Source organism: Mandrillus leucophaeus, unplaced genomic scaffold, assembly GCF_000951045.1.
Source record: "Mandrillus leucophaeus isolate KB7577 unplaced genomic scaffold, Mleu.le_1.0 Scaffold458, whole genome shotgun sequence".
NCBI lineage: Eukaryota > Metazoa > Chordata > Mammalia > Primates > Cercopithecidae > Mandrillus > Mandrillus leucophaeus.
This window is the reverse complement of record NW_012104898.1, coordinates 280,723-293,231: the sequence shown is the minus strand read 5'-3', so window position 1 is coordinate 293,231 and position 12,509 is coordinate 280,723. Positions and strand designations below refer to the sequence as shown.

General features: G+C 35.6%; 1 protein-coding gene and 1 pseudogene across 1 annotated transcript in view; one reads left to right on the top strand and one right to left on the bottom strand.

Moving 5' to 3' along the window:
* Positions 1-12,509, top strand: part of PXDNL (peroxidasin-like) — a 560,917-nt gene that overhangs the window by 417,291 nt on the left and 131,117 nt on the right. Inside the window, exon 13 of the mRNA XM_011994460.1 lies at positions 12,151-12,263. Coding sequence (XP_011849850.1) covers positions 12,151-12,263 — 113 coding nt within the window. The remainder of the gene's footprint in view (positions 1-12,150; positions 12,264-12,509) is intronic.
* On the bottom strand, positions 2,399-11,987 carry LOC105549827 (annotated as a pseudogene).

Below are 12,509 nucleotides of genomic sequence, written 5' to 3'. Positions count from 1 at the left end.
GGGTATCCTTTCCCCACTTTACGTTTTTGTTTGCCTTAATGAAGATCAGTGGGCCATAGGTATTTGGCTTTATTTCTGGGTTCTCTGTTCTGTTCCATTGGTTTATGTGCCTATTTTTGTAACAGTTCCTTGCTGTGTTGGTGACCATGACCTTATAGTACAGTTTGAAGTCAGGTAATGAGATGCCTCTAGATTTGTTCTTTTTGCTTAGTCTTGCTTTGGCTATGCAGGCTCTTTTTTGCTTCCATTTGAATTTTAGAATTGCTTTTTTTAGTTCCGTGAAGAATGATGGTGGTATTTTGATGGGAATTGCATTGAATTTTTAGATTGCTTTTGGCAGTATGATCATTTTCACAATATTGATTATCTCCATTCATGAGCACAGGATCTGTTTCCATTCATTTGTGTCATCTATGATTTCTTTCAGTAGTGTTTTGAACTTTTCGTTGTAGAGCTCTTTCACCTCCTTGATTAGGTATACTTCTAAGTAGTTTATTTTATTTTTTGCAGTTATTGTCAAGGGAGTTGAGTTCCTGATTTGATTCTCAGTTTGGTTGCTCCTGTATATACCAGTGCTACTGATTTGTGTACATTAATTTTCTATCCTGAAACTTTGCTGAACACATTTATCAGTTCTAGGAACTTTTTGGAGGAGCCTTAAGGGTTTTCTAGGTATACAATCTTATTATCAGCAAACAGTGAGTTTAACTTCCTCTTTACTGATTTGGATGGCCTTTATTTCTTTCTCTTGTTCAATTGTTCTGTCTAGGACTTCCAGTACTATGTTGAATAGAAGTAGTAAGAGTGGGGATCTTTGTATTTTTCCGGTTCTCAGGGGTAGTGCTGTCAACTTTTCCCCATTCAGTATTATGTTGGTTGTGGGTTTATCATATATGACTTTTATTACCTTAGGATATTTCCCTTCTACGCAAATTTTGGTGAGGGTTTTCGTCATAAAGCGATGCTGGATTTTGTCAAATGCTTCTTCTGCATCTATTGATATGATCATGCTATTTTTGTTTTTAATTCTGTTTATGTGGTGTATCACACGTACTGATTTGCGTATGTTAAACCATCTGTGCATCCGTGTTATAAAACTCATTTGATCACGGTGGATTAACATTTTGATATGCTGTTGAATTTGGTTAGCTAGTATTTTGTCAAGGATTTCTGCATCTATATTCATCAGGGGTCTTGGTCTGTAGTTTTCTTTCTTCCTTTTTTATTTTTGTTTTGAGACGGAGTCCCGCTCTGTTGCCCAGGCTGGAGTGCAGTGGCGCGATCTTGACTCACTGCCAGCTCTGCCTCCAGGGTTGACGCCATTCTCCTGCCTCAGCCTCCCGAGTAGCTGGGACTACAGGCGCCAGCTACCACGCACGGCTAATTTTTTTTTGTATTTTTAGTGAAGATGGGGTTTCACCGTGTTAGCCAGGATGGTCTCAATCTCCTGACGTTGTGATCCACCTGCCTCGGCCTCCCAAAGTGCTGGCATTACAGGAGTGAGCCACTGTGCCGGGCTGTAGTTTTCTTTTTCTATTATGTCCTTTCCTGGGTTTTGGTGTTAGGATGATACTGGCTTCATAGCATGATTTAGGGAAAATTCCCCCTTCTCTATCTTGTGGAATAGTGTCAGTAAGATCGATACCAATTCTTCTTTGAGTGTCTGATAGAATTCAGCTGTGAATTCTAGACATTTTTTGGCAAATTTTTTATTACTGTTTTAATCTCACTACTTACTGTTGGTCTATTCAGAGTTTCTATTTCTTCCTGGTTTAATGTAGGAGGATTGTATATTTTCAGGAATATATCCATCTCCTCTAGGTTTTCTAGTTTGTGCACATGAAGGTTTGCATAGTAGCCTTGAATGATCTTTTGTATTTCTGTGGTATTGGTTGTAATATCTCCGGTTTCATTTCTAATTGAGTTTATTTAGTTCTTTTCTCTTCTTTTCTTGGTTAATCTTGCTAATGACCTATGAATTTTATTTATATTTTCGAAGAACCAGCTTTTTTTTTTTTTTCATTTGTCTTTTGTATTTTGCTTGTTTGCTTCAATTTCATGTAGTTCTGCTCTGATCTTTGTTATTTCTTTTCTTCTGCTGGATTTGGGTTTGGTTTGTTTTTCTTTCTCTAGTTCCTTGAGGTGTGACCTTCCATTGTCTGTCTATGCCCTTTGAGACTTTTTGATGTAGGCATTTAAGGCTATGAACTTCCCTCTTAGCACCGTATTTGCTTTATCCCAGAGGTTTTGATAGGTTGTGTAGTATTGTTCAGCTCAAACAGTTCTGAAATTTCCATCTTGATTTCACTGTTGACCCAATGATCATTCAGCAGCAGACTGTTTAATTTCTACGTACTTGCATGGTTTTGAAGGTTCCTTTCGGAGTTTATTTTCAATTTTATTCCACTGTGGTCTGAACAGGGGGATCAGGAGGAAGAACGATCTTTGGCACTTTCTTTCTCAGTTTCTGCACATCTTTCACTTGCTGATTCTCTCTGTATTTTGCAGGTGTGATGGATATTATGACATGACAATGCATTTTTGGTGCCTGGTGGTGAGAATTTTCATATAAAGTTGGTCCTCCAAAACTTCCCTGAATAATGTTTATGAGATTTAACACAAAACAAGGTCCTATTTCTACAAGAGCAACATCTTCTTCTATGATATGAAACTTCTGAAACCATATCCTGTTATCCAAAATGATGAAAGTGAACACATGGCCCATGAATGGTTGGCTTTTGGGATGATAGCACAGTGTACTAAAGATCTGAATTAAGAGTTCCTTTAACAAACCATAATGTAGTAATTCATCAAAAGCTGGGTCAAGGCAAAAGGGGCCGAGAACCTTTCAAACAGTTTCCAGTTATCTTTAGTTCAGCTAGGGTATGAATATTTTGAACAAGGAGTTTAGCAGATGGTCCATGAGATGAATTTGAATGCTACATAAAGAGATCCTGTTTTTTCTTAGCTTCAAAGTAGATGCATTTATTACAGTTTTTCATTTCACAGAGCTCGCTAATCACAAATTATTTATACTTACGATCCACTTTAGTGTCTGCTTTAGAATGAGGCATCAACATTCTCAAGTCCTGCATAAAATGTCTTGTTCTGAAATTTATTTATTCCTCTGGGAGAAAAGATGAAAATCCATTCCTTGTTTTTTCACTCCCCCTTGCAAACACGGCCTGGGATCCAGTCTCCATCTTCTTCCTCCACCTCCTCTGCGGTGGCTCTCAGCTTAGCTGGCCACTCGTCCTCTTTTTTGTTTCTTTTTGGGTTCTTTGTCTGAATTGCCATGCCTCCATACTGTTTCCTCTTGGTTGCCTCCACCTTGCCTCCACACTAATTATTTGTTCTCATTATCTACATCTTCTATTTGTAAAGAAAATTTTATGTAATCTAAAAAATTCCCCAAATTTATACATTTTTAAATTTTAACTTGTTTTTTTCAGCTATTCTACCAGGCTGCAACGATACCTTTCTATTCTTGACTGGAGTCCAGTATAATTATTTTATCTTCCAAATATGTTGCATCTAAAAAAACAAACAAAAAACAAGCATACAAGAAACACTGGTGAGAACTTTTTTTTTTTTTTTCTTTTGAGACTGAATGTCGCTCTATCACCCAGGCTGGAGTGCAGTGGAGCAATCGCAGTTCATTGCAACCTCCACCTGCTGGGTTCAAGTGATTCTCCTGCCTCAGCTCCTGAGTAGCTGGGATTATGGGTGCATGCCATCACTCCTGGCTCCTTTTTTTTTTTTTTTTTTTTGTATTTTTAGTAGAGACGGGGTTTCAACATGTTAGCCAGGATGGTCTCGATCTCCTGACCTCGTGATCTGCCCACCTCAGCCTCCCAAAGTGCTGGAACTACAGGCGTGAGCCACCGTGCCCGGCCAATGAAGACTTTTTTGTGTGTATTTATCCATATACTTGATAAAATGTGGAAAGGACAGAGCTCTTTATCTGGGTGATATGATCTATTAATTGATATTTCTTGGGTATAGATGTTCAATCATTAGAAATCCTTTATAAAGAGTTCCTTTGTACCCTGTTTTTACTACCTCATCTCTGTAAAGAGGCAATCTATAGAATGCTAAAATCATGATATATTGTGTCTATGGCCACTGATCTGTGTTATGTTCTGTCATAATTCTGTGACTCACTTTCCTCATCTAATAAATGCTCATGATTATCATAATTTGGGGGGGATAATATCAATGCCATTAATCTGCAATAGAGCATACTAGAATTCATAGTGTCTTAATTCTAGTATTTTTAACCTTCTTATTTCCTAGTAGTTCCAAAAAGATTATTAGCAAACATTCTGGAACCATTTGGTACATGGTACAAAATACATTTAATGTATATTGAGTACAAACCATGTGGTATCACTATTTTAGTCACTGGTGACTTAGCAGTAAATACAGCAGAAGAATCCCTGTTCTCTTGGAAAAGATGCTTCTCATCTGAAGGGAAAGAAAAGGAAATAAATCTCCTGTATTCCAGAGAGTGTTAAGTGTGATGAAGAAGCAACAAGGCATAGGGCCAGAAAAATGTACCAGGACATGTCATTTAAAAAGAGAGGTCAGGGGATACCTCTAGAAGGACATGACATTTGAGCAGAGAGCTGAGTGAAGTGACAGTCAGAGAAAAAAGGCAAATCACTTACAGCAGTTAAACTAACAACAGGCTTTATGTCAGTAGCAACAGAAACCAAAAGATGCTGGAATCGATTCTTCAAAGTATTTTGACAAAAATAACTGTAAATCTAATATTATATAAGCATCAACTCCTTCATGGATAAGAGCTAAGTAAAGATAGTTTCAGAAAATAAAACTGATAATATAGTATTGTATACCCATCAAAGCATTCAAGAATGAGGGCTAAAGATTATCTTCTTGAAGAAAGACAAAATCTTAAAAGAGCTGAGATTCAAAAAAAGAAATTCAATAGTGAATAAAGAATCTGATGAACATATAGATAATATTAAAATATTTTCCACATTCAGTAATAACAATTGTAATCATTAAGGTATGACATTGAATAAAATTATACAATTAAATACTGACTTACAATGGAATATATGTTGGAAAAATGGTTATTGGAATTAAAGTTTTATAATATTCTTACATATCTGAGATGAGGTGTTGGCTAATAGGTTGGTTAATCTATTAATTTCAGGCTTGTAAGTATGAATGCCACAGATACTAAGGGTAAATAGTAAAGCATAAAAATACGATTATAAGTTTCAAATCAGAAAAGTGAAAGTGATGAATTAGAAAACCAACAAATTAATTGTTTAAATAAAGGTTAAGAAAGGAGTAGTGGCAGCAAATTTACAGATGAATTCTGTAAATATCCTAAAAGTCAACCCAGTCTTAAACAAAGTTTTGCAGATAATATAAGAGGAAATACACTTCAAATTAATAAAAGAAATTATGGACAAAAAAATCTTAATCTCTGTAAAAAATATTGCCCCACTGACTCCACTGATATTGCTAGATTAATGGAGGACAAATCATTTTAAAAGATGCAGGGAAAACATTTGATCAAATTTATTAACTAATTATTAAGAGAAGGTCTTAGCAATATGGAAATAAAATGTTTTCTACAAAAAAACCCCTTTTTTTGTAGAAATAAAACTATAGAAAATTACATTTTTAAAGGTGACATGTTAGAAATATTTCTATTATTATTATTATTATTATTATTATTATTATTATTAGAGATAGAGTCTTACTTTGTCACCCAGGCTGGAGTGCTGTGGTGCGATCTCTGCTCACCGCAATCTCCACCTCTCGACTTCAAGCGCTTCTCCTGGCTCAGCTTCCCCAGTAGCTGGGACTACAGGGACGCTCCGCCACATCCAGCTAATTTTTGTATTTTAGTAGAGACAGGTTTTTACCATGTTGGCCAGGCTGGTCTCAAACTCCTGGGCTCAAGTGATCCCCACTCGTCTTGGCCTCTCAAAGTGCTGATATTACAGGCATGAGCCACCGGGCCTGGCCAAAATATTCCTTTGAAAATTAAGAAAAAGATTGCATGTACTCAGTGTTGTAATGGAAGGTCTAGTCTTTACAAAAAGGCAAGACATAGAAAACAAATGTTATGACTTTAGAAGAAATACATACAATTTTATTTGTATATAATAGAATTTTCCTCATACACAATCCAAAAACATCTACAAATAAACTATCAGACCTAAAAGTTTAGGAAGATCATTGGATATGACATTAACAAGTAAAAACTATTTTTCTTTCTACGTGCCAGCAACAAAATGTCTAATTTTATTTTAAAAGCAAAACTCCTTAAAATGACGAGAAAGTATAAGTTAAAAATAAATCTAACAAAAGATGTGCAAGAATTGTGTAGAAGAAAAATAAAATGTCATTGTAAGAAATTGAAGAAGACAGACTTACTATTGTAAAGATGCTAATTCTTCCACCATTGATTTATAGATCAATGCAATTCCCATCAAAACCCTAAAAGAGTTCTTGATGGAAACTGAAAGGATAATTCTGGAAGGCATATGGAATAACAAAAATCCAAAAATAACCTAGATCATCCAAATACCAAGATGGTATTACTGTATACTACTCAGGAATAACATATTGTATGATTGGCCCAAGGATTAACAACTTACCAAAGAGACAAAAACAAAACAAAACAAAACAAAACAAAACAACAAAAACAAAAAAAAACAAAAAACGGTATGTGTAAGCATGAGCAGAAACTATGGCTTCTCAATAATAGTTCTGGGAAACTCATTATCCACAGGGAGAAGGTGAAATTACATCTTTATATCACCCTACACATCAAAATCAATTCCAGATAAAAATGTTTTAATATTTAAGACATTTAACTCTTTTTGAACAAGAAGTAAAATTATTATGATAGTAGTATAGAAAGATTTGCAAAACAAATTACAGGACACTATTAGCCTATCAGAAAAGAGGATAATCTTATCTACATTAAAATTTGGATATTCTATTTGTCAGTCAGAAATAGCAGATATTTGCAATATATATAACTGACAAGTGTGTTTTGTGTTTTGATATCTGTAAACATATAAAGAATTCCCTAATTTAATAAAAAGAATTCAATTAACAAATGGGAAAACATAGTCAATACAGCTTGGGAAAAAGTCAAATTTGTTATCCTTTCTGAGAATTAATGTAGGTATCCATGAAACGATTGGTTTCTGAGCGTGGACCTAAGATGTAAACTCCATGGTTATTAATGAACTAATTTAGAACTGAGGTCGTGCGTTGAGTGAAAAGGTGAGAAGACCAAGAATTGGAACCCCTTGGAATGTAGAGAGAAGAAAAAGCTATGAGTGATACTATAGAGGAATTCCCAGCCTCTGGGTTACACAAAATCCCTGAGGAGACAAGAGTTTTAACAGCTAAGAAAAAGTTATTCCCAGAAGGAGAGAATCAAATGTGTCAAAAGCCACAAAAAGTTGCATTCAGTAAAGACTGAAATTTTTTTTAAGGTTCTGAACAAGGGCAGTTTCATACAGTCAAGGAAATCGAAGCTTTAATGAAAGTGGCTGTGGCATAAAGGGGATAGAAAGGCCATAAGCAGAGAAACGTATCTGTTTCTTGGAAACAAGTGAAGAGGGAAACAGTAAAGAGACAGCAGTGGAGATGGGGCTGGGTCATGCGGAACAAGGGGAAGGACCTGTTTTTCCTAGGCATTTTCTAAAGGAAGGAGAGGCTGAAAAGATGGAAGAGCATGAGCATTAAATAATTTAAGATCACTCAGGTGGCAAGATGGGGTGAGATTTGCAAGTGACCTTTAAGAGAAGAGTGATTTTTTCAGTTTAGATGAGGATAGGAGGGGAGGTAAGAATGGGTGTATAGATTGAATGACACCTCTGTGGAAGAGGAGTATAGAAGTTGAGGAATTTATAGTCTGATGGATTCTGTTTTCTTTGTGGAGAAGTCAATATTGTGTAGGAGAAGGGTATTCCAAGAGATGAAGTAGGTGACTTGAAAGAGAAGTAAATGCTTGAAATTCATTGCTGTTGATGTAAAATAGGATCTGGATTGACAAGGGCAGTTTGTTCCTGACAAACCAGGACATAGGATCACTCTGTTTTTACTCCAGATATTTTGTGAGAAGAAATGCAAGAAAATGGTGGAGGGTAGTTGAATGAAAGAACAATGGGGTAAAGGAGTTTAGCATTTTGGAAGAAAGGTGGTAAAGGTGATAAAACTTGGGATCCTGAATAAAAGTTCTTTGAAAAGGAATTTGAAGGAGAGATTTTATTCCAGTGAACAGTTTGCAAACTGGAGAGGCACAACCCCTAGTGTAAAACAAAGGTGCGTTCCAGAGAACAAAGAGAGAGTTCAAGTTTTGTAGCAAAAGTTTCTGCCCACGTTCCCAATCAGGTTCCTTTATGCAAATGAATGATTCAAACTTGCTGAGTTCTGATTGGTTGGTTCAGGTAAGCTCTGAAGGTCTTGAAGTTAAAAAGATGTGTGTTTTCAGGGATCTCAGAGTATGTGTGTCACCTCTGGTCAGGAAATGGCTGTTTGGCTCTATTTTACATTTAAGCACAGTTAGCCGCTTGGGATTCATCCTGAAGGATTGGATCTTTCAAGCTTCTATTTATTCACAGGAGCTTGGCTGAAAAGGAAAGGGAATGAGACTAGAAGATTGTTGGTCACCAGGAAAGAAGCAGATCGCCTTCCAAGTCTAGGTAAAGTCCAAATGAGGAGATGCAAGGGCATAGTGAGAAGAACTTTGCTTTAGAGTGTGGTGTTAGATATATCCAAAATATTACAAGTGATGGCACAGCTCGTGGTAATGAGCATCTGTTGTGACAGGAGGTGAAAGCAGCTGGCAATAAAGGACATCAGACAAAGGAGGCTATGATGTGAAAAGTGAGACACTGGAGACGTCTTGATTGGATCAGGAGCGTCACTGCCTCATAGGCTGACCCTGGTCCTCATGAGATGTCCATTATGCATTGTCAGGCATCAATCAGCCATGGTCTCAGCATTCTGAAATGCATGTGTTAACTTAGAATATAGCATGAGGTTTAAATACATGAGAAGAATAAGATTCCAACAGAGGAACTGAACCTTTTTATCTTTGTCAGTAATAAATCTTTGATGTTACCATAATTTTTTTTCAGAAATACATAAACATACAAGAAAGATATGATGAAAGCACTTATTTCCTTTATCGAAGATCCAGCCTGGGTGACAGAGTGAGACCCTGTCTCAAAAGAAAAAAAAAAAAAAAAGGAAGACAGTTTGGTAGCTTTCCTAAAAGACTGCATATTTTACTACCATAGTGCTTGGCTTGTGCATTTTTGGACTTGTTTTGTTTTGTTTTGTTTTGAGATGGAGTCTCACTCTATTGCCCAGGCTGGAGTGCAGTGGCTCACTGAAACCTCCACCTCCTGGGTTCAAGCGATCTCCTGCCTCAGACTCCCAAGTAGTTGGAATTACAGGCTCGCACCCCCATGCCTGGCTAATTTCTTGTATTTTTAGTAGAGACAAGGTTTCACCATGCTGGCCAGGCTGGTTTCGAACTCTTGACCTCAGGTGATCCGCCAACCTCAGCCTCACAAAGTGCTGGGATTATAGGCATGAGTCACTGCACCCGGCCACATGTTTAAATTTTTAAAGAAGTTTCCAAACTCTTTTCCAGAGTGTCTGTACCATCTTATATTCCCACCCACAATGTATGAGTAATTCAGTTTCCCTGCATCCTTGCCTGCAATTTGTAATTTCATTATTTTGTATTTCAGCCATTTTTATAGGTGTGTAGTAATATCACCTTGTGGTTTTAATTTGCATGTCCCTAATGACTTCTGATTTTGAGCACCTTTTCATATGCTGATTTGCCATCTGTATATCCTCTTCAGTACAATGTCATGCCTTTTGTCCATTATCTGTTTGAAGTGTTTGGTATTTTACTGTTGAATTGTTGGGTTCTTTATATATTTTAGACCCTATGCCTTTCTGCATATGTGGTTTACAAATATTTTCTCCGTCTATAACTTGCCTTCTGATACTCTCAGCATGGTGTTCACAGCACAGAATTTTTTATTTTGATGAAGTCCTGATTACCAATTTTTTTCTTTAATAGATCAAGCTTTTTATGCAAAGTCAAAGAACTTTTGGCTTAAATAGCAAAGATTTTCTACTATTTTTAAAATAATAGTTTTACATTTTATATTTAAGTTTGTTGTCCATTTTGATTTACTTTTTTTATAAAGTATGAGACTTAAGTAAAGGTTTATTCTTCTGCCTATAGTTATCCATTTGCTATTGTACCATTGGTTGAAAGGCTTCCAGTGAACTGCTTCTGCACTTCCGTTAAAATCTATAGAACATATTTGTGTGGGCCCATTACTGGGTTCCTGCTCTGTCCCATTGATATTTGTGTTTGTGTCTGCCGTTTCCTCAATACCAGTCTTGATTACTGCAGCTATATGACCCATCTTAAAATCCAGTAGATTAATTGCTCTCACTTTATTCTTTTTTGTCAAAACTGTTTAGTTATACTAGTTCCTTTGCATTTCCGCATAAATTTTAGAATAATCTCATCTATATCTATGAAAAAATCTTGCTGGAATTTTAATGAGAATTACATTAAACCTGTATATCAACTTGTAAAGAAATGACATCTTTACTGTCTTTAGACTTTCAATCCATGCATATGTGTTTATTCATTTTTTTATCTTTGATTTTGTACTACAGTATTTTTTAGCTTTTAGTTTATAAGTACTGTAGATATTTTGTTAAATTTATACCTAATTATTTCATGCTTTTGAGCATTTTTTTTTTAAAAAAATCCATGTCCATATGTTCATTGATTGTATATAAAATAAATACTATCTATATATTAATACATTTGTCTTGTATCCAGAGACCTTGCTGAACTCACTTTGGAGTATTTTTTATATGTCTTTGGATTTTCTACATAGACAATAATTTCATCTGCAAATAGGGACAGTTTTATCTCTTCTTTTCCATTCTGTTTGCTTTTTATGTCCTTTTCTTGCCATGGTGCACAGGCTAGAAATTGCAGTACTGTGTTGAATGAGACTGGAGAGAGCAGATATCCCTGCTTTATTTTCTATGTGAAAAGTATTCACTGTGTTTCCTTACTCTAGGGCTTTTGTACATGTTCTTTTCCAAGTTGTAGAAGTTCCCCTCTATTTTTATTTTCTTTCTGAGAGGTCTTTAACTTATAATGAGTGTTGAATATATGCAAGCACTTTTTATTTATTGATACTATTATGTGATTTTTCTTCTTTAGCTATTAATACGATGGATTATATTGATTTATTTTCAAATATTGAACCAGTATTGCATCCTGGGAATAAACCTTACTTACTCATGATGACTAAACCTTTTCATATTGATAAATTCTATTTGCCGATATTTTGTTAATGATTTTTGTGTATATGTTCATGAGAAGTATTTGACTGTAGTTTTTTTTTCTTTGTTATAGTCGTCATCTGGTTTTGATATTGGGATGAGCCTCCCAAAAGGAGTTGGGGAATATTCCCTCCTCTGTTATTTTATAGAGGAGAGTCTATAAAATTGCTGTTACATTTTTTAAACACTGGGTCAAATTCCCTGGTAAAATAATTTTAATTCCTTCCTGGGGATTTCTTATTTGGGGAGTTTTAAGGATTAGGAATTCATTTTTCGATAGTTATAGAGCTATCTCAATTATCTATTTCATATTAGGTGTGTTATGGTAGTTTGTGTTTTTTGAGGAAATGAGATGCTCACTGAAGAGCTGGATCTTTTTATCTTAGCCACAAATAAATTTTGATGTTACCATATAGTTTTATTTCACACTTAACAAAAAGTACTGAGACAGAATAATGAAAATGCTGTACCCACAGCTCAGCTGAAGAGATACGTGTTAAAAATGCAAATGTAGTGAAAGTTTCAGTGCATTCCTTTTGCCTAATTCCTGCTCTCACCTCTGCTCTACTTGGTGCCAACATGGGTGTGATGCTTGTTATTCCCCTAGATGTCCAAGTAATTGATTTTTAAAAAACTAGTGTGCTTAACCAATGTGACATTCAGATTCATACCTTTGACTCAGCTGGCATATATTGACAAAAATGATATTATTTGACATGATGTTATTTTGGTTTGTTTCTACAGCTCTTGCAGTGTTTACTCAACGTCCTCAGGATACAAGTGTCGAGGTTGGAAAGAATATAAACATTTCATGTCATGCTCAAGGAGAACCACAGCCCATAATTACTTGGAATAAGGTAAGATCTCAACTAAAGTACAGTAATATTAAAAACACTGACAGATGTATCGACCCACTGAAATGGAGGTAATCATTCTCATATTGATTTTTTACTGTTGCAACTTTTGCTAGCAAATAATACTTTTTACATTGCAGCAGGTTTATTTCCTGTTTCTTATTTTTCTTTCTTTCTTTTTTTTAAAGTAACTGTATCTGATTTTGGGTCAGTGTTTTGATAAGGTTTATCCTTTCTCATTTGCCTGGT